Genomic DNA, 25,622 nt, shown 5'->3' with positions numbered 1-25,622 from the left:
ATTGGGAGCTCCATGAGGGGGTGCATGCGGTCGGGATCGGGCCCCAGTAGTCCGTTTTGGACTACGTAGCCAAGGATGGCTAAGCGGTCTGTGCGGAACACGCATTTCTCCTTGTTGTACGTGAGATTAAGGAGAGATGCGGTGTGGAGGAATTTATAAAGGTTGGCATCATGGTCCTGCTGGTCATGGCCGCAGATGGTGACATTGTCGAGGTACGGGAAGGTGGCCTGCAGTCCGTACCGGTCAACCATTCGGTCCATTTCTCGCTGAAAGACCGAGACTCCATTTGTGACGCCGAAGGGAACCCTCAGAAATTGGTACAGACGACCGTCTGCCTCGAAGGCAGTGTAGGGACTGTCCGATTTACGGATGGGGAGCTGGTGGTAGGCGGATTTCAGGTCAATAGTAGAGAAGACCCGGTACTGTGCAATCTGATTGACCATATCAGAAATGCGGGGGAGGGGGTACGCGTCGAGCTGCATGTACCGGTTGATGGTCTGGCTGTAGTCCACGACCATCCTGTGCTTCTCCCCGGTCTTAACCACTACCACCTGGGCTCTCCAAGGGCTGTTGCTGGCCTCGATGATACCCTCCCGAAGCAGCCGCTGGACTTCGGACCTGATGAAGGCCTTGTCCTGGGTGCTGTACCGTCTGCTCCTGGTGGCGACGGGCTTGCAATCCACAGTCAGATTGGCAAAGAGTGAGGGAGGCTCGACCTTGAGGGTCGCGAGGCCGCAAACGGTGAGGGGAGGTAGGGGTCCACCGAATTTGAGGGTGAGGCTCTGGAGATTGCACTGGAAATCCAGGCCTAGTAAGAGTGCAGAGGGCGGGGAGAATATACAGACGGAAACGGTCGAATTCCACGCCCTGTACAGTAAGTTTAACCAGGCAGAAACCCCGGATCGGGACAGAGTGGGAACCGGAGGCAAGGGAGATCTGTCGGTCGGCGGGATGGACCGCAAGGGAATAGCGCCTTACCGTGTCCGGGTGGACGAAGCTCTCGGTGCTCCCGGAGTCGATGAGGCAGGAGGTCACATGGCCGTTGACCAGCACCGATGTGGAAGAGGGTGCCAGGTTGCGAGGACGGGACTGGTCGAGCGTAACGGAGGCGAGCAGTGGTTGGTCGGCGGTTGAGTCAGATGAGTCCGACGAGTAGCGGTAGCGACCCTTGTCCCGTGATGGCGGCCCCTGGAGACGAGATGGCGGCATCCGCAGTACCTGTGGGTAAAATGGCGGCGTCCATGGAGCGCACGTTATGGGGTCGGAACAAAATGGCGGCGCCCATGGAACACACATGGCTGTGGTGGATGAAGATGGCGGCGCCCCTGGGGCACACGTGGCGGGGGCGGCAAAAGATGGCGGCGCCCATTGATCGCACGTGGGGTCGGGGGAAGCGGACGGCGGGGCCCATTGAGGGAGCGGCTGAGGCATGGGGACCGGCGGCGCGATAGCGGCGACTATCCAGGACTGACACACCGCTGCTAAGTGGCCTTTCTTGCCACAAGCTTTGCAGGTCGCTGTGCGGGCCGGGCAGCGTTGGCGAGGGTGCTTCTGCTGGCCGCAGAAGTAACAGTGGGGACCCCCAGGGGGTGCGGTGCGGCGGGCAGCGCAGGCATAGTGCGCGGGGGCGGCTGCTGGGGGTGCCGTTTGCGGGTTCCACGAGGGGTAGGACGGATGGGCCTGGGGAGCCGTTTGCGGGGTCCACGAGGGGTAGGACGGGTGGGCCGAGTGGCTAGCGGAGTAAGTTTGCGCACTACGGGAGGCGGCCGTCATGGAGAGCGCCAGGGCCTTTGCGGCCGCGAGGTCGGGGACGACCCCTTCCACCAGTCGTTGCCGGATGGTGTCCGATGCAATGCCTGTAACGAAGGCATCGCGCATGAGTAAATCAGAATGTTCCATGGCTGTGAGGGCCCGGCAGTCGCAGTCTCATACCAGAGGTATAAGTGCCCTCCAGAAGTCCTCAATCGACTCACCCGGCTGCTGGACGCGAGTAGAAAGTTGATGCCTCGCAAACAGGGTGTTCGCCGATGGTGCATAATTCTCCTTGAGCAGTTCCATAGCTGCGGTGTAGTCGGTCGCATCTCGAATGAGCGGAAAGACGCTGGAGCTAAGTCTGGAGTACAGGAGTTGCTTTTTCTGAGCCTCCGTCGGGGGAGGGTCTGCTGAAGAGATGTAGGCCTCGAAGACTGCGAGCCAGTGATCAAAGTCTTTTCTGGCGTGAGGCGAATGCGGATCCAGCTGCAGACGGTCAGGCTTGATTCTGATGTCCATGGTGACTGGGAAATCGTACAACAATAAATTGTAGCGCTAACAATTATACTCAAAGCCGAGAGACTAGTACAATAGAGGCTTTATTGTTGTACGATGTTGTCCCTCCATCTGCAACAGTAGACTAAGGGTCTGAGCAGCTCTCATACATTTATACATAAGCTCCCTGTGGGCGGAGCTAGCCGGCAGGGGCTTACCGGAGGAACCTGTATTACAGGTACAGGCATACATCCCCCTACTGCAGTACACATAACTACAGTGGTTATCTCACCACAGAGTACAAGTCTTTTGTTCTGGGGAAATAGGCCATTAGAATGCCAATCGGCTGGGGGTTTCGATCATGTCTGGTTATCTACTGGCAAATATACACTTAAGCTCTGAGTTTGTCTGGATCCTACATTGGCCATATTTCCCATGATTCTTTGCAAGTGGCCATATTTCCCTTTGTAAGTGGCCATCCCAGATGGCTATTACTCAAACTCGGAGACTAAAACTGCACACAATGCTCAAGGTGTGGCCTCACCAAGGCCCTGTATAACAGCAGCTAGACATCCCTATTCCTATACTCAAATCCTCTCGCTATGAAGGCCAGAATGCCAATAGCTTTCCTCACCACCTGCTGTCCCTGCATGCCAACCTTCAGTGATTGTTCCACTGTGACACCCAGGTCTCGTTGCACTTCCCTTTTTCCCAAACTGCCACCCGTTAGATACTAATTTGCCTTCCTGTTTTTGCCACCAAAGAGGATAACCTCACTTTTACCCACATTATATTGCATTTGACAAGTATTTGCCTATTCAGCCAGCCTGTCCAAATCACCCTGCAGCCTCTTTGCATCCTCCTGACAGCACACACTGCCACTCGAGAGCGGCTGAATGGGCCTCCTACTGTTCCTCGGTTTAGCTGAGGAGTTGGCTTGTGATGTAAATGAATCGGCCACAATAGGGAAACAGGAAGCAGCATGTTCGAACAAAGCCCTGTATTTTCTGAGTTGTCATTCCCAGAGCTAATTAAAGGATTTTTCAAATGCGAAAGCGATTCCCCTCAGTCAACACATCAAAGTAAATGGAAAATAGATGGAACAGTTTTTAAATAATTAATCCCTTGCTGAGAAATCACACTTTGATTTCACAGCCTGAATTAACCTCATGAGGTAAACTACAAGATTTACAAAATTGATCAAATAGAGACCAAGAGAGACAGGAAAACATCCAAAGTAGTCTAATTTGTGTCCTGTAGAGGAACCTTACTCTGAACCTAAACACATACTATGCCTGTAATGGGAGTGTTTGATGGGGACAGTGCAGTGGGAGCTTTACTCTGTATCTAACCCCGTGCTGTACCTGTCCTGGGAGTGTTTGATGGGGACAGTGCAGTGTGAGCTTTACTCTGTATCTAACCCCGTGCTGTACCTATCCTGGGAGTGTTTGATGGGGACTGTGTAGAGGGAGTTTTATTCTGTATCTAACCCCGTGCTGTACCTATCCTGGGAGTGTTTGATGGGGACAGTGTAGAGGGAGCTTTACTCTGTATCTAACCCCGTGCTGTACCTGTCCTGGGAGTGTTTGATGGGGACAGTGCAGAGGGAGCTTTATTCTGTATCTAACACCGTGCTGTACCTGTCCTGGGAGTGTTTGACGCGGACAGTGTAGAGGGATCTGTGGTGAATGTAATATAGATGTACATATGTTAATTCACACGGTCTTTGTAAGCGCAGTAGCGCTACCCTACCACTAAGGGGAGTAGCGCTGGGAGCACTCAGGAACTTGTACTGGGCTCCACCCTTGGCTCCGCCCATGACTCCTCCCCCTAGCGCAGCTGTATAAATACCCTTGTCCAGAGTCAGCCTGAGTTCACTGCGAGTAAGTCGATTAAAGCCTAGATTCATATCGGAAACACGTGTCTGGTGAATTGATGGTTCCATCAATTTAATCGACTTTAGAACTGCAAAGATTGATTATGGAATCAGCCCTCAAGCTTGGACGCCTGGACCCGCAGGATGCAGAGGCTAAAGAAATCTTCTCCCACTGGTTGCGGTGTTTCAAAGCCTACCTGGCTGAAGCGAGCACGCCGAAACGACAGAGGATCAGAAGCTAAGTCTACTGCACGCGACGGTGAGCCACAGAATCTCTACGCAACTAAACTCGGCCAGTTCATATACTGCAGCGCTAGCAGTTCTCGATAAAATGTATGTAAGGCCTGTTAACGAAGTTTACGCTCGCCACGTGTTCACGACTCGTCGCCAGCGGCCTACAGAATCACTCGCCGAATTCCTAAGGGAACTTAATAATTTGTCCAATGACTGTAATTACCAAGCGGTTACCGCGGCTGAACACAGGGAATTGGCGGTACGCGTTGTTTTCGTAGCGGGCCTCAGGTCTAACTATGTGCGCCAACGACTGCTGGAAAAGGGGGCCCAGGACTTAGAAATGACTGTGGAAGCAGCTACCACGATGGAGGTCTCCTTCCGCAGTCTTAATTCGTTCCCCACAGACCCCGCGACCCAATTATGGGCCCCCGACCAGCAACCATGCCGCTCCAGCAGCCAGCCACTACGCTGCTCCAGCCTGCCATTTCTGCGGGGTGGGGGTGTGGTTGGTGGGGGTGGGGGTTGGGTGGGGGGGGGGGTTGGGGGGAGGGGGGTGTGGGGGGGTGGGGGGTGGGAGGGGGTGTGGGGGTGGGGGGGGCGTGGGTGGGGGGGGTGGGGGGGTGGGGTGGGGTGGGGGGATGGATAGTGTATACAGGAGATGGAGACAAGTGGGGCTGCCCAAGGTGAGGGATATGTATTTGGAGGAAGGTTTTGCCAGTCTGAGCTGAGGGAGAGGATAGAGCTGCCAAAGGGGAGTGAGTTCAGGTATCTGGTTGGGGGGTTGGGGGTGTGGGGGGGTGTGGGGGGTGGGGGTGGTGGGGGGGGGTGGGGGGGTGGGGTGGGGGGGTGGGGGGTGGGGTGGGAGGTGGGGGGGCTTGGGGGGGGTGGGGTGGGGGGGTGGTGGGGGGGTGGTGGGGGGTGGGGGGGTGGGGGGTGGGGGGGGGTGGGGGGGTGGGGGGGGGGGGGGTGGGGGGGGTGGATAGTGTATACAGGAGATGGAGACAAGTGGGGCTGCCCAAGGTGAGGGATATGTATTTGGGGGAAGGTTTTGCCAGTCCGAGCTGGGGGAGAGGATAGAGCTGCCAAAGGGGAGTGAGTTCAGATATCTGGTTGGGGGGTTGGGGGTGGGGGGGGTGGGGGGGTGGGGGGGTGGGGGGGTGGGGTGGGGGGGGTGGGGGGGGTGGGGGGTGGGGGTGGGGGGTGGGGGGGGCTTGGGGGGTGGGGTGGGGGGGTGGTGGGGGGGTGGTGGGGGGTGGGGGGGTGGGGGGGGGGGTGGGGGGGGGTGGGTGGGTGGGGGGGGGGTGGATAGTGTATACAGGAGATGGAGACAAGTGGGGCTGCCCAAGGTGAGGGAAATGTATTTGGAGGAAGGGTTTGCCAGTCTGAGCTGAGGGAGAGGATAGAGCTGCCAAAGGGGAGTGAGTTCAGGTATCTGGGTGGGTGGGTGGGGGGGTGGCGGGTGGGGGGTGGGGGTGGGGGGGTGGGGGGATGGGGGGTGTGGGGGGGGTGGGGGGGGGGTGGGGTGGGGCGGGGGATGGATAGTGTATACAGGAGATGGAGACAACTGGGGCTGCCCAAGGTGAGGGATATGTATTTGGAGGAAGGTTTTGCCAGTCTGAGCTGAGGGAGAGGATAGAGCTGCCAAAGGGGAGTGAGTTCAGGTATCTGCAGGTTAGGGACTTTGTGCGCAAGGTTGGAGGGATTCCTTAGGTTGTCAGGTTACCCCCTGCTGGAGTGACTGCTGCTACCGTATGTGGGAGGGGAGGGAAGAATTGGGGATATATAGAAGTGGCTGGGGGAGCAGGGAGGTGAGCGGGTGGTGAAGATCAAGGTCAGTTGGGAGGGGAGATCAATTGGGGAGTATGGAGTGAGGCACTGTGTAGGGTAAACAGGATGTCCTCCTGTGCAAAGGTGAGCCTGATACAGTTTAAGGTGTTGCACAGGGTGCATATGACTCGGGTGAGAATGAGTGGGTTCTTTCAGGGGGTAGTAGATGAGTGTGAGAGGTGTGGGCGGGGGCCAGCGAGTCACGCGCTCATGTTTTGGGATTGCGAAAAATTGGGAAGATCTGCGTGGCAGTGTTTGCGGTCTTAGTCAGGATAGTGGAGGAGGAGGTGGGCCCAGGCCCTTTGGTGGTGATATTTGGGGTTTCAGAGAAGCGGGAGCTCAGGGAGAGGAGGAAGGCCGATGCCGTGGCCTTTGCCTCTCCGATTGAACGGCGGTGAAAAAGGGTAAAAATGTGTACAGTGTGTATAGTTGATTGCTGGGAAGTATGTTTCCCGGGGTGTTTATGTGTTGTAACCTGTTTTGATACATGTTTGTAATAAAATACATTTTAAAAAAAGAAATACTCCTCACTTACCTGGATGAGAGCGGCTCCAACAACACTCGAGAACCAGACACCACCCAGGGCAAAGCAACCCATTGGACCGCCACCCATTCCACCAGATTAACCATTTACCCAACCACCGACGCACAGTGGCAACCATGTGTACCATCTACGAGATGCACTGCAGCAACTCATCAAGGTTCCTCAGGCAGCCCCTTCTACACCCGCAACCTCTGCCTTCGAGAAGGACATGGGTAGCGGGCACATGGGAACACCACCACATGCAATTTCCCCTGCAGCCAACAAACCACCTTGACTTGGAAAAATATCACCATTTCTTCTGTCACGGTGCAAGATAAAATATGTTTGCATTAATTGCCTGGACTATTTTATAAGTTTTTTTTAGTTCTGTGCTGGTAAAAATGGAGAACCGCTGAGCGAACAAAGGCCTCAGCCAGTCACCTGATGCCTTGCAGCAATTGCGAGGTACCAGTGGCCATGGTGACATGGAGTCTGGTCTCAGCTCCCTCCACACAAAGGAAAACGTTTGCGGGTCGCAAACTCCCACCCCTAACCCACTAATGGCCAAAACATCAGCAATCCTGACCCAATGGTACCAACCAGAGAAAGACTGTTTCCCAACTCGCGGCCCACAAAAAGTGTCCCGACTCCAACGATACCTCAGACATTCCTTCATCCTGTGTCCAACATGGAGGACGTATGTCACCTGATCCACCCCCCCCCCCCCTCCAACACCCGCCAAGCTGCAGGGTGATGCTGTCTGTTGGAACTGAATTCGGCCTGTTGCCGAACAAGCCCCAGTGTACACCAGACTCCAGGCAACAGCTTGCACTGTCCACTGTCAAGCGAAAGAACTCGAAGCCTTATGAAAATTGCAAACTGCTGGAGCCTCAGAAGCTGAGCCTCCCGACTGACCCGTTCTGATTTCCTGCTCCTGTGGCCCAGGCCTCGCTCAAGGAAAATAAAAACAGGTCACTCTGAAATTAGCCAACCTGTCCTCGGGAGGGTCAATCCGGCAACACACGATTCCAGACTCCAGACCCAGGGAAAACCGATACTTGTATTTTTATTGAGGTCATCGTGCCCTGAACAGTCTTCATGTTCTCCTTATGCCCCATTTATTATGTGAGTGTAATGAAGGGGGGGGGGGTGCATGTTGTGAAACCCTTCTCGTGTGTGTGTAAAAAATAAACCAACCCCTTTTTATTTTCATCTTACTCCGAGTCTGCGGCGTAAGTTGTAAAGAGAGGATTTGGGCAACTCCAAATCTAAGTGTTGCACAAACTGCAGCAGTTCAAGAAGGCAGCTCACCACCATCACTTTCTCATGAGGCAATTAGGGATGGACACCAATTGTTGGCCTCGGCGGTGATGATCATATCTCAGCAATTAATTAAACATGGGACTCAACCTCCAGTGTTATTTTGTTCAGTAATAAATTCTAATCTCCCTGATGTATAATAGTTAAGCTGGTTTTCAGAAGTTACTGATTGCTATCTGTATCTAAAGGAGCACCCAGCCCTTGAGCAGAGGAGCCAACACTCAAACAGTCAGTTCAAACTGGAGAGACTGGACTAATTGCCTCCTCCCCATTGCAGTGATGGTGATGTTACTGAGGAAACCGTGCTGAGCCAGTCTGATGTTGTGTGTGCTTGAGAGAGAGTGCGGGAGAGATTCAGAGAGACACACACACACGATCATTCTGGTCTCGTCCATTCCCTCAACTGCCCACTCGACAATCTCAAATCTCAGCCTTGTGTTCGGCATCATGGGCACGGCTTCCTCGACCGTTCACACAAAGGTCATTCACCTGGAGGTCAAGGGAAAGATCCAGAAGGTGAGTTCTGTCTGCAGTTCGCTCCATGCAACTCTCTCTCTCTCTTCCTCCCTGCCCTCCTGGCTGGCCTGACCACAGCCACACGCGTTAATGATTGTCAAGGGGGAAGGACGTATGTTAATGCTTCCATTGTTCTAACAAACAATCAGTCCTATTCATGCAGCTGAGGGATGTTTGTCTCGTTCAGCTTCCCAGATCCGAGAAGGACACAGACATACGTAGATTGGAACACTGCCCATTTTAGGAGAGTTCGATGAGCATATTGTGGTGGAAGCTTTACTCTGTATCTAACCCTGTGCTGTACCTGTCCTGGGAGTGTTTGATGGGGACAGTGTAGAGGAAGCTTTACTCTGTATCTAACCCCGTGCTGTACCTGTCCTGGGAGTGTTTGATGGGGACAGTGTCGAGGAAGCTTTACTCTGTATCTAACCCTGTGCTGTACCTGTCCTGGGAGTGTTTCATGGGGACAGTGTAAACGGAGCTTTACTCTGTATCTAACCCTGTGCTGTACCAGTCCTGGGAGTGTTTGATGGGGACTGTGTAGAGGGAGCTTTACTCTGTATCTAACTCGTGCTGTTCCTGTCCTGGGAGTGTTTGATGGGGACAGTATAGAGGGAGCTTTACTCTGTATCTAACCCTGTGCTGTTCCTGTCCTGGGAGTGTTTGATGGGGACAGTGTAGAGGGAGCTTTAATCTGTATTGAACCCCGTGCTGTACCTGTCCTGGGAGTGTTTGATGGGGACAGTGAAGAGGGAGATTTACTCTGTATCTAACACTGCGCTGTACCTGTCCTGGGAGTGTTTGATGGGGACAGATTACAGGGAGCCTCACTCTCTATCTAACTCAGTGCTGTACTGTCCTGGGTGTGTTTGATGGAGACAGTGTAGAGGGAGCTTTAATCTGTATCTAACTCCGTGCTGTACTGTCCAGGGTGTGTTTGATGGAGACATTGTAGAGGGTGCTTTACTCTGTATCTAACCCTGTGCTGTACTGTCCTGGGTGTGTTTGATGGAGACAGTGTAGAGGGAGCTTTAATCTGTATCTAACTCCGTGCGGTACCTGTCCTGGGTGTGTTTGATGGAGACAGTGTAGAGGGAGCTTTACTCTGTATCTAACTCCGTGCTGTACTGTCCAGGGTGTGTTTGATGGAGACATTGTAGAGGGAGCTTTAATCTGTATCTAACTCCGTGCTGTACTGTCCAGGGAGTGTTTGATGGGGGCAGTATTGAGGGAGCTTTGAGGGATTAATGTTTGCCGGTATTATTTCTATCTACAAATGGAAAAAGTGATTAATTGATTCACTTAAAGCTCATTGACCTTTGCTGAGTTGAATGACAATCATGCTGATCCTCTGTGACACTGTGTCTTCAGGCAGTATCTCAGGTATCAGCAGTTTCCAAACACTTGATGCTCACGAACTGCAGATTCTAATCAGTTCATGAAATTTCACTTTGAATTGCCACAAATCAAACTGAGGTCGGATGAAAACTTATTCCACATCCAAAGTCGACTCGGCCGCTATTGACGAACACTTCAGTGCAAATCCTGAAGATTCGATCAATTAATAGCCACACACTTGCCATAAGTACATTGATTAGAAACAGAGGAAAGCTCCCTCCCCGCTGCCCCCATCAAACATTCCCAGGACAGGTACAGCACAGGGTTAGACACAGAGTAAAGCTCCCTCTTCACTGTCCACATCAAACACTCCCAGGACAGGTACAGCACAGGGTTAGATACAGAGTAAAGCTTCCTCGACACTGTCCCCATCAAACATTCCCAGGACAGGTACAGCACAGGGTTAGACACAGAGTAAAGCTCCCTCTTCACTGTCCACATCAAACACTCCCAGGACAGGTGCAGCACGGGGTTAGATACAGAGTAAAGCTCCCTCTTCACTGTCCACATCAAACACTCCCAGGACAGGTACAGCACGGGGTTAGACACAGAGTAAAGCTCCCTATCCACTGTCCCCATCAAACACTCCCAGGACAGGGACAGCACGGGGTTAGATACAGAATAAAGTTCCCTCTACACTGTCCCCATCAAACACTCCCAGGTCAGGTACAGCACCGGGTTAGATACAGAGTAAAGCTCCCTCTAAACTGTCCCCATCAAACACTCCCAGGACAGTGATGTGTTTGGTAGGCTGGGTCTACGTGAACTGCATTTGATGCAGTGTAGCGAGAGACAGACTTCCAACACTTGATGAGATGCAACGCAATTTTATTTAACATCTAACTATTTTACATGTTCAACTGTGGGTTGACACTATGCTGACTTGACTGGAGACCTGAGGCTAGCCTGACCAGACTAACTGACTACCACATGGTGTTTGCACTGGCTAATGCTCACGAGCTCTGGCTGTCTCAGAGGCTGGATCCCGAGAGAGCGGGAAAACCGGTGTCCTCTGGCTTTATAGTGGTCGTGTCCTGTCTGGTGATTGGCTGCTGTGTTCTGTGTGCTCACTGGTCATCCTGTGTGTCAATCACTGCCTGTCTGCACTCCATCATATGCATGGATGTATATTATGACATCTCACCCCCTTTTTTTGTGAGGTTTGTGTTCGGGTAATAAATATTGAGGTGCGTGTGCGTGAATATGTGCGTATGTACGTTACTATATACAGATATGCTATCTTATATACATAGGAAGGTGTCACTAGTGCAGACATAGGGCCGATAAAGCAGTAAAAAAAAACTATATTTACAGATGTCAAAACGATGAGGTAACAAAGTTATGCAGCATTCAGTCTATAAGTTTAGTCTCTGTGGCGGGCGACGACTTCTGGTTGACTGCCTCAAGGATGGATCAGGGGCCGCCTGCACTTGGATGGGCGGGACTGCCGCCAATGCGGTGGTCGCAGAGGTCAGCAGGATTGCCGGTAGATCGGTGGCCTCGTGGCAGAGCGCGTCCGGAGGAAGCAATGTGTGAGGTGGGACATCACGGTCGGGTGGCGGGTGAAAGTCTGCGCAGTGCCCGCCTGTTACGTCGAAGGAAGGAGCCATCAGCCATGCGAACGAGGAACGATCTCGGGGCCACTTGCTTGACCACCACAGCTGTGGCGGACCAGCCGCCGTCAGGCAGCTGTACACTAACTCGACCAGCTGGGACCAGCTCAGGGAGATCCGTGGCATGAGCGTCGTATGCTGATTTATGTTGGGCCCGAGACTGCTGGACCCTCTGTATGACTGGGAAGTTGTCAAGGTCTGGAATGTGGATGGCTGGAACCATCGTTCGTAGTGTGCGGTTCATGAGAAGCTGCGCTGGGGACAGCCCAGTGGACAGCGGGGTCGCTCTGTATGCCGACAGCGCCAGGTTGAAATCGGAGCCTGAGTCTGCAGCCTTACATAATAATCTTTTGACGATGTGGACCCCTTTTTCGGCCTTCCCATTTGTCTGTGGGTAGTGGGGGCTGGATGTGACGTGCCGTGAGTGGTATCCCATGTCTGGCAAAAGTTTCCTTGCATGCCTTGATCACCGCCGCCGATGTGAGGTCAGACAGTCTGACCACTTTGGGGTAATTGGAAAAGTAGTCGACCAGGAGGACATAGTCACGCCCCTTGGCATGGAACAGGTCGACACCGACTTTGGACCATGGGGAGGTCACCATCTCATGTTGCTGCAGAGTTTCTTTAGGCTGAGCCGGCTGAAAGTTTTGACACGTAGGGCATTGAGGACCGTGTTGGCAACGTCCTGGCTGATGCCCGGCCAGTAGACTGCCTCCCAAGCTCTACGTCGACATTTCTCTACCCCCAGGTGACCCTCGTGGATTTGGCCAAGCACCATAGCTCGCATGCTCTGCGCGATCACAATTCTGTCAAGCTTCATAAGGATGCCGTCGACCACCGTTAGATTATCCTTGACATTGTAAAACTGGGGACACTGTCCCTTCTGCCAGCCATTCGTGAGGTGCTGCATCACCCGCTCGAGCAGAGGATCCCTGGCCGTTTCCTCACCAATTTGAATGACCCTCTCATCAGAGGCCGGAAAGTTGGAGGCACAGAATTGCACCTGCGCGTCTATTTGACATACGATGTCAGTCTGCTCACACGGTGTGGTGATAGACCTGGAAAGTGCATCTGCAACAATGGGCACTTTGCCCGGGGTGTAAACCAGGTCAAAATTGTAGCTTGAGAAGAATGCGTGTAACCGTAGCGTCATGTCATTGAGGTCTTTTTAGATGATGTGGACCAATGGCCTGTGGTCCGTCTCGACCGTGAATTTAGGGAGGCCATACACATAGTCGTAGAACTTGTCGATTCCCGTTAGGAGGCCCAGGCATTCCATCTCAATCTGAGCGTGTCGTTGCTCAGTGGGCGTCATGGCTCTCGAGGCATATGCAACTGGGGCCCAGGAGGAGGAGTCATCCTGTTGGAGGAGCACCGCCCGAATACCGTCCTGGCTCGCGTCAGTGGATATTTTGTCTCCTTGGCGGGGTCGAGAAACGCCAGCACCGGGGCCTTGGTGAGTTTTGCCCTCAGCTAACGCCATTCTTTCTCATGAGCAGGCAGCCACTGGAATTCCGTCGACTTTCTGCGAGATGGCGGAGGGCTGTGGTGTGGGAAGCCATGTTGGGAATGAACTTCCCAAGGAAGTTGACCATCCCTAGAAAGCGGAGGACCGCCGTCTTGTCCTCTGGGGTTTTCATGGCGTTGATCGCCGAAACCTTGTCAGCATCCGGCTGCACGCCTTGCTGCGAGATGTGGTCGCCAAGGAATTTGATTTCTGATTGACCGAAGGAGGATTTGGCTCTTGTTGAGTCGGAGGCCATGCTCGTGGTTCCTGTGGAATACCCGCTTGAGGCGATCAATGTGTTCCTGCGGAGTTGTGGACCAGATTATAACATCATCGACGTACACTCGCACCCCCTCGATACCCTCCATCATCTGTTCCATTATGCGGTGAAATACCTCTGAGGCACAGATGATGCCAAAGGGCATACGGTTGTAGCAGTAATGGCCAAAGGGGGTATTGAATGTGCACAGCTTGCAACTGAACGTGTCCAGCTGTATCTGCCAGAACCCCTTGGAGGCGTCCAGCTTCGTAAAGAATTTGGCATGAGCCATCTTGCTGGTTAACTCCTCTCGTTTTGGTATCGGATAATGTTCCCTCATGATGTTGCGGTTCAGATCTTTGGGGTCGATACAGATTCGAAGCTCCCCTGACGGCTTCTTGACACAAACCATAGAGCTAACCCAGTCCGTGGGTTCTGTGACCTTTGATATGATGCCCTGGTCCTGGAGGCCTTGCAACTGCTGCTTGAGGCGGTCCTTGAGGGGTTCCGGCACCCGATGTGGTGTGTGAACCACAGGGGTGGCGTTTGGTTCCAGCAGGATTTTGTATCGGTATGGGAGTGTGCCCATACCTTCGAACACACTATGGTATTGCGTGGTATTGGTTCTACGATCTCAAATCACAGCGTCGCTTTAAGTGACCAATTGGATACTGCAAGTTGGCATGAGCCACTGGTGGCAATGGCATTGCCATTGTAGCCGAGGAGCTGGCAGGCCGGTGGAAGAATGCTTGGTCTGACGTGGATGGTGTCGAAATCGGATTTTGAAATGAGGTTCGCTGAAGCACCGGTGTCCAGCTTGAAACGGATGCGAGCTTTGTTAACTGTAAGGATAGCACACCACTCATCATCCAGATCAACGCTCAGGATTGGGAGGTGTTTAACCATCTTTGAGAAAGGCAGCACATGCTTAGTAATGATGCCCACCCGGAATGGGGATTCGAGGCACTCGCCGTCAGGATCTGGTGGGCTGTCGGAGTCGGAGGCTGGCACGGCCTGCTGTACCGAATGGACGCTTCTGCGCTATAGCTGGGATCGCTGGATGCTGGGCAGTGGAGCAGATCTGCATAGTGGCCAAGCTTGCCACACTGTAGACCAGGGGTGGGCAAACTACGGCCCGCGGGCCGCATGCGGCCCGCCAAAGGTCTTTACGCGGCCCACCAAGATCAAGTCATTAAAAAAAAATGGGGGGGGGGCCCTGTTGGGTTACTTAATGGTATCGGGTGTATACGTTGAGTTGAGTAGGGTGATCATCGCTCGGCACAACATCGAGGGCCGAAGGGCCTGTTCTGTGCTGTACTGTTCTATGTTCTATGTTCTATATGAGGCGCCCAGAATCATAACCGGGTGAAGTAATTATTTCACTTAATATACTATGCGGCCCTTTAAAATTGTGAATTTCTGAATGTGGCCCTTGCACGGAAAAGTTTGCCCACCCCTGCTGTAGACAGCGTCGTGATTTTGCCGGACATTGCCGCTTGAAATGGGCGAAGCCAAAGTTCGGACACGTCATGACGCCAACGTCAGCGCGTTCCGTGTGCCAACGCGCATACGCAGTGCGGTTGTATGACGTACGCACCTGCGCAGGCTGGTCGTCGGTCTCGCCGTCCCCTCGGTCGTGGCGCGCATGCGCTGGAGCCTGGGAAAAGCGTGCAAAATGGCCACTCTCATCAAGATTCAGGCCCTGCATTTGTGTGATGGCCTGCACCCGTTCTGCCTCGTGGGGGTTTAGCTTTGCCGTTTCTGCCGCCCTGATGTGGGAGTACCGGTTGTCAGCGTGCTCGTGGAGAACGCACGTTTCGATGGCGATGGTGAGGGTGAGCTGCTTGACATTCAAGAGCTGCTGGCGAAGGGAATCGGAGTGGACCCCGAAAATGATCTAATCCCGGATCATAGAATCAGTTGTAGAGTCATAGTTACATGACTGCGCTAGGATGCGGAGATGGGTTAAAAAGGACTGAAAGGGTTCATCCTTATCCTGAAACCTCTGCTGGAAAATATACCGTTCAAAGCTTACATTCACCTCAATGTCGCAGTGGCTGTCGAACTTCAGCAGGACTGTTTTAAATTTTGTCTTGTCTTCACTTTCAGCGAATGTAAGGGAGTTGTAGATGTGGATAGAGTGGTCCCCGGCTGTGGAGAGGAATAGTGCGATCTTCCTGGCATCCGGTGCGGCCTCGAGGTCGGTGGCTTCTAGATAGAGTTGGAGCTTCTGTTTGAAAATATTCCAGTTTGCACCGAGGTTGCCGACGATGCGGAGCTGCGGAGGAGGGTGGACATTGTCCATGTTACCGGATGGCTGATTGCTGGTCAACGCTGATTACCTCAAGGTGAGTCCGTCAATTCTCAGCATCCAGACCTGGTACCACGATGTGTTGGGTAGGCTGAGTCTATGTGGACTGCGTTTGATGCAGTGTAGCGAGAGACAGACCTCCAACACTTGATGAGATGCAACACGATTTTATTTAACATCTAACTATTTTACATGTTCAACTGTGGGTTGACACTATGCTGACTTGACTGGAGACCTGAGGCTAGCCTGACCAGACTAACTGACGACCACATGGTGTTTGCACTGGCTAATGCTCACGAGCTCTGACTGTCTCAGAGGCTGGATCCCGAGAGAGCGGGAAAACTGGTGCCCTCTGGCTTTATAGTGGTCGTGTCCTGTCTGGTGATTGGCTGCTGTGTTCTGTGTGCTCACTGGTCAGCCTGTGTGTCAATCACTGCCTGCCTGCACTCCATCATATGTATGGATGTATATTATGACAGACAGGTACAGCACGGGATTAGATACAGAGTTAAGCTCACTCTATGCTGTCCCATCAAACACTCCCAGCTCAAGCACAGTACAGGGCTAGATACAGAATACAGCTTCCTCTACACTCGTCTCCATCAAACACTCCCAGGGACAGGTATACCACGGGGTTAGATACAGAGTAAAGCTCTCTTTCCACTTTCCATCAAACACTCCCAGGACAGTTACAGCACGGGGTTAAATACAGAGTAAAGCTCTCCTACATTGTCGCCATTAAACACTCCCAGAACAGGTACAGCATGGGTTAGTTACAGAGTTAAGCTCACTTGACGCGGTCCCCATCAAACACTCCCAGGACAGGTACAGCACAGGGTTAGGTACAGAATAAAGCTCACTCTACGCTGCCCCATCAAACACTCCCCAAGACAGGTACAACACAGGGTTAGATACAGATCCCTCTACACTGTCCCTGTCAAATACTCCCAGGACAGGTACAGCACGGGGTTAGATTACAGAGTTAAGCTCACTCTACGCCTGCCCCCATCAAACACTCCCAGGACAGGTACAGCACAGGGTTAGATACAGATCCCTCTTCACTGTCCCCATCAAACACTCCCAGGACAGGGTACAGAATGGGGTTAGATATAGAATAATGCTCCCTGTACATTGTCCCCATTAAACACTCTCAGGACAGGTACAGCACGGGATTAGAAGCACGGGATTCAATGCAGAGTCAATCTCCTGCTACACCATCAACACTCCCACGATGGATAAAGTACAGGGTTAGATTAAGCTCCCAGATATCTGCTGCTCTTGTCCCTCTAGATGGTATCATTCATGGTCTAGGAAGGTGATATCTTCCCTGTCCCTATCAAACACTCCCAGGACAGGTAGAACATGAGGTTTGATACACAGTAAGCTTCCTCTGCACTGTCCCCATCAAACACTCCCAGGTTAGCTAACAGAGTTAAAGCTCCCTCTACGCTGTCCCAATCAAACTTCCTAGGACAGGTACAGCAAGAGGTTAGATAAAGAGTAAAGCTCCCTCTACACTACCCCCGTCTAACATTCCCAGGACAGGGACAGTACACAATTTACAGGACAACCTGGTGGGTGCTTTACTCTGATTTTTTGCCCTGAAGGGGACATTATTGAAGCAGTTTGTATTTTATTGACAATCAATGGTAGTTTCATTCCACGTTTTATTATTAAATTTAAATTTCCCCAGCTCCCAAGATGGGATTTGCACCCTGACCTCATCACTATGCTGGGCCAGTAGATATGAGTCCAGTGACACGATCACCATGTCACCGTCCAAGAGGTAAACATCATGGGACAAGTTGTTTGGCACCCCATCCACCCATGTCATCATTCACACTATCCACCACCGAGCACAGCGGCAGCGTGTAACATCGACACGATGCACTGCAGGAACTCACCAGGGTTCCTCAGATATCACCTTCCTAGACCATGAATGATACATCTAGAGGGAACAAGAGCAGCAGATATCTGGGAACCCAACACCTGGAGGTTCCCCTTCGTCACTCGCCATCACTGGAAATATATTGGCCATTTCTTCACAATCGTTGGGACCACCTCCTGGAAACCTCCCTAACAGCATGGAGGATGTACCTACACTGCGCAGACGTATCGGTTCAAGGAGGCAGCTCACCACCACCGTCTCGAGGGGCAATTAGGAATGGATAATAAAAGCTGGTCCAGCCAGCAATGCTCAACCCGTGACCACAAATAGAAAAATCACTGGATAGAGCAAGGCAGCGCCCAGGATATGGAATGTGAGATGGTTTCTCTGATGAATGTTCCAGTATTTTTCTGCATTTGTTACAGGTGATCTTCAGTCACCTCTCAAGCCCTCCGATGTGCGGGAGACCACTGTCTGTCGCAGCTGGTGCACTGAGTCAGTCCATCTTCCAACAATAGTACTAAAGCATAGAGCCTTCCGGAACTGTGAGTCAGGTGACAGATTCTGTGGGGCATAGTGTACTAACTTCAACTTAGCCCCGCTCTGGCTGGGACCTAAATGGTGGAAGGGCCCTCACTGCATTATTATTAAAATTTCATATCCTTCTCTTCCAGATCTCTGTAACCTCCTCAGCCACCATTGAGGGAGTGCTGCACTGTCAGAGGGTCAGTATTGAGGGAGTGCTGCAATCACAGAGGGTCAGTACTGAGGGAGTGCTGCACTGTCAGAGGGTCAGTACTGAGGGAGCGCTGCACTGTCAGAGGGTCAGTACTGAGGGAGTTGCTGCACTGTCAGAGGGTCAGTACTGAGGGAGTGCTGCACTGTCGAGGGTCAGACTGAGGAGTGCTGCACTGTCAGAGGGTCAGTACTGAGGGGAGTACCGCACTGTCAGAGGGTCAGTACTGAGGGAGTGCTGCACTGTCAGAGGGTCAGTATGAGGGAGTGCGGCACTGTCAGAGGGTCAGTACTGAGGGAGTACTGCACTGTCAGAGGGTCAGTACTGAGGGAGTGCTGCACTGTCAGAGGGTCAGTACTGAGGAAGTGCTGCACTGTCAGAGGGTCAGTACTGAGGGAGTGCTGCATTGTCGGAGGGTCAGTACTGAGGGAGTGCTGCACTGTCAGAGGGTCAGTACTGAGGGAGTGCTGCATTGTCGGAGGGTCAGTACTGAGGGAGTGCTGCACTGTCAGAGGGTCAGTACTGAGGGAGTGCTGCACTGTCAGAGGGTCAGTACTGAGGGAGTGCTGCACTGTCAGAGGGTCAGTACTGAGGAGTGCTGCACTGTCAGAGGGTCAGTACTGAGGAAGTGCTGCACTGTCAGAGGGTCAGTACTGAGGGAATGTTGCACTGTCAGAGGGTCAGACTGAGGAGTGCTGCACTGTCAGAGGGTCAGTACTGAGGGAATGCGCACTGTCAGAGGGTCAGTACTGAGGGAGTACTGCACTGTCAGAGGGTCAGTACTGAGGGAGTGCTGCACTGTCAGAGGGTCAGTACTGAGGGAGTGCTGCACTGTCAGAGGGTCAGTAATGAGGAAGTGCTGCACTGTCAGAGGTTCAGTACTGAGGGAGTGCTGCACTGTCAGAGGGTCAGTACTGAGAAGTGCTGCACTGTCAGAAGGTCAGTACTGAGGGGAGTGCTGCACTGTTAGAGGGGTCAGCACTGAAGGAGTGTGCACTGTCAGAGGGTCAGTACTGAGGGAGTGCTGCACTGTCAGAGGGCCAGCACTGAAGGAGTGGCACTGTCAGAGGGTCAGTACTGAGGGAGTGCCGCACTGTTGGAGGGTTAGTACTGAGGCAGTGGCAACTGTTGGAGGTTCAGTACTGAGGAAGGTCAGTACTGAGGAGTGCGCACAGTCGGAGGGTCAGTACAGAGGAAGGTCAGTACTGCGGGAGTGCCGCACTGTCGGAGGCTCAATAGTGTGACATTATATATAATATCTAGCACATTACTAGTTATATATAATGGGGGCAGCAGGGTAGCAGGGGGGAAGCAGGGTAGCATGGTGGTTAGCATAAATGCTTCACAGCTCCAGGGTCCCAGGTTCGATTCCCGGCTGGGTCACTGTCTGTGTGGAGTCTGCACGTCCTCCCCTGTGTGCGTGGGTTTCCTCCGGGTGCTCCGGTTTCCTCACAGTCCAAAGATGTGCGGGTTAGGTGGATTGGCCATGCTAAATTGCCCGTAGTGTCCTAATAAAAGTAAGGTTAAGGGGGGGTTGTTGGGTTACGGGTATAGGGTGGATACGTGGGTTTGAGTAGGGTGATCATGGCTCGGCACAACATTGAGGGCCGAAGGGCCTGTTCTGTGCTGTACTGTTCATGTCTATTACGGGTTAATGTATAATAGCCGGCCACTAGATGGAGCTGGAGGTAGAGCTATAAAAAGAAATGCCTCAGACTACTGAGAGAGTGTAGGGAAATGTAGAGAAGGCGAGAGAATAGGAGCAGAGCAGAGAACAATTTGAGATAGTGTAAATGAGACAGCTGTTAGTATTGTGTAGATTGTACTTATAGTATAGTATGTTTGCTTTAGAAATAAGCAATAAGTAGCTCAAATAAGTAGTGTAATAAATTTAGCTTTGTTATTTGACCTAGCTTTTTGAGGTCTTTATGTACACTCTGAATCCATCCTGGTATTGGCAACAAAGAACACCACACGTATGAGGGAGTGCCCCACTGTCGCTGTTGCTGTCTTCTGATGAGACATCAAACAAGGGTCCCGTCTGCTCTCTCGGGTGGCTGCAAAAGAACCTGCAGTCGCTATTTGGCAGAAGTGTGTTCTGACGGGAGATCTTCCTGCTGTCCTGGGAACAACACTGATCCCTCAACCGACATCACTGAAATAAATAAGTGGGACCTTGCTGTGTGAGACCTCATGTCAAAGCAAGTCCTTTGTTGTCTGTGCATGTATTTGGGACATTCTGAGGGGGAGGTGGAAGCTAAGGAAATGCAGGCTATCTCTAAATTCTTATTTGTCTTCACAGAGGGGAGGTGGTCTCATTGGTTGATCAAGTTGGCAACCCAGTTGGCATAAATCCCAAGATGCCAGCCAACTCGGAGAGGTGAGCACTTCCAGATGGATAACGCAGCATTGACCAGCCTGTTGAAGCAGCAATCCAGATAGCTAGTGATGCACTCAAGGGGTGTTTGCCAAAAAAGGGCCTTGGTGATTGTCTGTATCAGGAAGGAGCATCAAGCTCAGTGGTTGACAATCTTATAGGGGAGACAGAGGCGCATTCTGTGTGCAGATAAAAAAAAGTGTAAGACATAAAACCGGTGGGTAGAGTCAGCGACAGTGGGAGGGGATGTGGATGGGATTAAATAAGTAGGTGGAGTCAGTGAGGGGAAAGTGTACATAGGATGTGGAAGGGGATTAAATGGGTGGGTAGAGTCAGTGATAGGGGATAGTGTTCATGGGGGTGTGGGAGGGGATTAATTGTGTGGGTAGAATCAGTGATGGGGACAGTGTTCATGGGGGTGTGGGAGGGGATTAAATGGGTGGGTAGAGTCAGTGATGGGGACAGTGTTCATGGGGGTGTGGGAGGGGATTAATTGTATGGGTAGAATCAGTGATAGGGGACAATGTTCATGGGGGTGTGGGAAGGGATTAAATAGTTGGATGGATAGAGTCAGTGATAGGAGACAGAGTGTGTGTGGGGATGTGGGAGGGGATTAAATGGGTGGGTAGAGTCAGTGATAGGGGACAGTGTTCATGGGGGTGTGGGAGGGGATTAAATAGTTGGATGGATAGAGTCAGTGATAGGAGACAGAGTGTGTGTGGGGATGTGGGAGGGGATTAAATGGGTGGGTAGAGTCAGTGATAGGGGACAGGTTCATGGGGGTGTGGGAGGGGATTAAATAGTTGGATGGATAGAGTCAGTGATAGGAGACAGAGTGTGTGTGGGGATGTGGGAGGGGATTAAATGGGTGGGTAGAGTCAGTGATAGGGGACAGTGTTCATGGGGGTGTGGGAGGGGATTAAATGGGTGGGTAGAGTCAGTGATAGGGGACAATGTTCATGGGGATGTGGGAGGGGATTAAATGGGAGGGTGGAGTCAGTGATGGGGAGAGTGTACATGGGGGTGTGGGAAGGGATTAAATGCTTGGGTGGATAGAGTCAGAGATAGGAGACAGTGTGTGTGGGGTTGTGGGAGGGGATTAAATGGGTGGAGTCAGTGAGAGGGGAGAGTGTACATGGGGGTGTAGAAGGGGATTAAATGGGAGGATGGAGTCAGTGATGAGGAGAGTGTACATGGGGCCATGGGAGTGGATTAAACGTTTATATTTGTGGCAGCACTAATTTTGCATCTTTTTGCAGTTTTCCATACAAAGTTGTTGTCGTGACTAATGAAGAATCTGGTAAGAGATATTCACCATCCTTTCAATTGCAGGGATGTGTACAGATTGTGCATTGACTGAGAGAGAATGAGTCCCAAACTGGCCCAATGACTCACTCGAGTCAGGGTTAGACATAGAACATAGAACATAGAACAGTACAGCACAGAACAGGCCCTTCGGCCCTCAATGTTGTGCCGAGCCATGATCACCCTACTCAACCCACGTATCCACCCTATACCCGTAACCCAACAACCCCCCTTAACCTTACTTTTATTAGGACACTATGGGCAATTTAGCATGGCCAATCCACCTAACCCGCACATCTTTGGACTGTGGGAGGAAACCGGAGCACCCGGAGGAAACCCACGCACACACGGGGAGGACGTGCAGACTCCACACAGACAGTGACCCAGCCGGGAATCGAACCTGGGACCCTGGAGCTGTGAAGCATTTATGCTAACCACCATGCTACCCTGCTGCCCGAACTACATGAACCCGAACAGACGCTGGAGTGTGGTGACTAGGGGCTTTTCACAGTAACTTCACTGCAGTGTTAATGTAAACCTACTTGTGACAATAAAGATGATTATTTTATTGTTAATATGTGCCATAAAACACCGGGCGGGATTCTGGCAGCCCGGGGCCGGGCGGGAGAATCCCCACCACCGGTGCAAATCACGCCACGCCGCCCCCAACGCCGGCACGCGATTCTCTGCAGAGCGGAGAATCGGCACTATTGGCGCTGGCATGGCCGGCACTGCACCGGTCGCGGGCCGCTCTACCCAACCAGCCTGCCGATTCTCGAGCGGCCGCCATGAAAACGCCGAGTCCCGCCAGTGACGTCGGTGTGGTAGCGTCGGGGGGGGGGGCGACCTGCGGAAGGGCGAGGGGGGTCCAACCCCGGGGTTGGGTCCTCCGATGTAGCCTGGTCAGCAATGGGGGCCCACCAATCGGTGGACCGGCCTCTCTGGCTGGGGGCCTCCTTTCATACGTGCCGACCCCTGTAGTCCTGCGCCATGTTGTGTCGGAGCCGGCGCATTGAAGGAAGCCACAGCGCATGCGCAGATCCCGCAACACCTAGTTCATGCCTGGGATCAGCAGCTGGAGCAGCGTTTAACCGTTCCAGTGCCATGCTGCCCCCTGTAGGGGCCAGAATTATTCGTGGGGTCGACCCATTCATGCCGTCGTAAAACGCAACAGTATTTACGACGGCGTGGACAGTCTGCCATGGGAATAAAGAATCCCGCCCACCAACTTTCACACAAATGGTATGAAAGAGAGGATCAGTACTGCGGGACTACTGCATTGTCAGAGGGTCAGTACTGAGGGTATGCTGCACTGTCAGAGGGTCAGTACTGAGGGAGTGCTGCACTGTCAGAGTGACAGTACTGAGGGTATGCTGCACTGTCAGAGGGTCAGTACTGAGGGAGTGCTGCACTGTCAGAGGGTCAGTACTGAGGGTATGCTGCACTGTCAGAGGGTCAGTACTGAGGGAGTGCTGCACTGTCAGAGTCAGTACTGAGGGTATGCTGCACTGTCAGAGGGTCAGTACTGGGGAGTGCTGCACTGTCAGAGGGTCAGTACTGAGGGAGTGCAGCACTGTAGAGGGTCAGTACTGAGGGAGTGCTGCACTGTCAGAGGGTCAGTACTGAGGGAGTGCTGCACTGTCAGAGGGTCGTACTGAGGGAGTGCTGCATGTCAGAGTGTCAGTACTGAGGGTATGCTGCACTGTCAGAGGGTCAGTACTGAGGGAGTGCTGCACTGTCAGAGTGTCAGTACTGAGGGTATGCTGCACTGTCAGAGGGTCAGTACTGAGGGAGTGCTGCACTGTCGGAGGGTCAGTACTGAGGGAGTGCAGCACTGTAGAGGGTCAGTACTGAGGGAGTGCTGCACTGTCAGAGGGTCAGTACTGAGGGAGTGCTGCACCAGAGGGTCAGTACTGAGGGAGTGCTGCACTGTCAGAAGGTCAGTACTGAGGGTATGCTGCACTGTCAGAGGGTCAGTACTGAGGGAGTGGAGCACTGTCGGAGGGTTTGTCCTGGGAGAGTACTGCGCGTCAGAGGGTCAGGGCGTGCAACATGGACTGTCAGAGGGTCAGTACTGAGGGGGAGCTGCACTGTCAGAGGGTCAGTACTGAGGGGGAGCTGCACTGTCATAGGGTCAGTACTGAGAGAGTGGTGCAGTGTAGAGGGTCAGTACTGAGGGAGTGCTGCACTGTAGAGGGTCAGTACTGAGAGAGTACTGCACTGTAGAGGGTCAGTACTGAGGGAGTGCTGCACTGTAGAGGGTCAGTACTGAGGGAGTACTGCACTGTCATCGGGTCAGTACTGAGAGAGTGCTGCAGTGTAGAGGGTCAGTACTGGGGAGTGCTGCATGTCAGAGGGTCAGTACTGAGGGAGTGCTGCACTGTCAGAGGGTCAGTACTGAAGGAGTGCTGCACTGTCAGAGGGTCAGTACTGAGGGAGCATCATGCTGCTGTATTTAAGGGGAAGCACTGAGCATTGGGGTCGTATGGCCTGGTTCTGTGCTTTCTCACCAGTGTGATTTTCACCCCAGACACATTAGCTTTCTGTTTGACCTTAGCTTCCGTGTGTGCAACCATTGAATGACTGTGAAGGTATTTCGAGAGCTTGCTTTCTCAATCTCTCTTTCGCTAACCACAAGTATTTTTAATCGCTCGCTGTCACAGGCCAAGAGAAACATCTGCCAGATGTCTTTGTGGAGATAGCCCAGCACCTTTCCAGGTAAGGATACTGGGCATAACAGGGCTATCCAACGTGGGGGAACATTGTCACCTGGAGCTTCAGGCTCCTTGGAGTGTCCTTGTCCCCTGTTGAATACGCAGTTTGAGACTTCCATTAGCTGGGTTCCAGAGCCTTTTGTTCTCGGAGCCACTGTGGCCCAAGCCCAAGGACAACTGGACTTGACGAGCTCTTGCGGAAGAGTGGGACGCGGGGTGGAGGAGGGCTGTTCAGCTATGAAGCATTCCCTGATCGAATATCTCATCAACACTCCCCGGCCTGAGTGTGCCCCCAACCCCACCGTTCCTGTGCACCCTTGCACCCTTTCCCGATCAGGGTGAGGGTGCTCAGAGAGGTGGGTGGAGTCAGGCATCATAGATACACTTACATACACTTCGGACATGATAGCCCATTCAGTAACAATCATGGCCTGTCTCTGACCTGGCCCATATTCTCAGCCAGCCCCTCAGCACCCCCAACAATCAGTCCACATTAAGCCACCCCCCCCCCCCCCCCCCAACCCCCCCACCTAGTCTGGCCTATCTCAAGGCCAGGGAGCTCCATCTTCTCTGGGCTCAAGAATCCCAGAGATCCGCCACCCTCTGGTGAAGACATTACCATCAGTTCAGCACAAAATAGCCGAGGAAGAAGTGCCCCCATGGCACAGGTCTGCCGACAGATCGGTGGGCCCCGATCGCGGGCCCGGCCGCCGGATCCCCCCCCCCCACCCGAGGACCGTACCAGCCAGCCTACCAGCAGGTCCCGCCGTGGGGACCATGTCCACGCCACGCCGGCGGGACTGGCCAAAAACCGACGGCCGCTCAGCCCATTAGGGCCCGGAGAATTGCCGGGGGGACCGCAACCAATGGCCCCCGACTGGCGCGGCGTGATCCCCACCCGAAAACCAGGACCGGAGAATACACACCCCGGGATTCTCCGACCCGGCCGGGTTGGGGGGGGGGGGGGGGTC

The 25,622-nt window shown here is 53.0% G+C and overlaps 1 protein-coding gene across 1 annotated transcript in view; it reads left to right on the top strand.

The window, feature by feature from the left end:
* Positions 1 to 8,385: 8,385 nt before the first annotated feature.
* LOC119974256 (high affinity cGMP-specific 3',5'-cyclic phosphodiesterase 9A-like) overlaps positions 8,386 to 25,622 on the top strand; it is a 78,191-nt gene continuing 60,954 nt past the window's right edge. The window contains exons 1-6 of the mRNA XM_038813026.1: positions 8,386 to 8,543; positions 17,945 to 18,013; positions 20,556 to 20,635; positions 21,892 to 21,932; positions 24,601 to 24,655; positions 24,785 to 24,855. Coding sequence (XP_038668954.1) covers positions 8,475 to 8,543; positions 17,945 to 18,013; positions 20,556 to 20,635; positions 21,892 to 21,932; positions 24,601 to 24,655; positions 24,785 to 24,855 — 385 coding nt within the window. The 5' untranslated portion in view covers positions 8,386 to 8,474. The remainder of the gene's footprint in view (positions 8,544 to 17,944; positions 18,014 to 20,555; positions 20,636 to 21,891; positions 21,933 to 24,600; positions 24,656 to 24,784; positions 24,856 to 25,622) is intronic.

The sequence above is a fragment of the Scyliorhinus canicula genome, chromosome 12 (assembly GCF_902713615.1).
Source record: "Scyliorhinus canicula chromosome 12, sScyCan1.1, whole genome shotgun sequence".
Lineage (NCBI taxonomy): Eukaryota > Metazoa > Chordata > Chondrichthyes > Carcharhiniformes > Scyliorhinidae > Scyliorhinus > Scyliorhinus canicula.
Note: the sequence above shows the minus strand (reverse complement) of the source record. Positions and strands in the feature narration are given on the sequence as shown.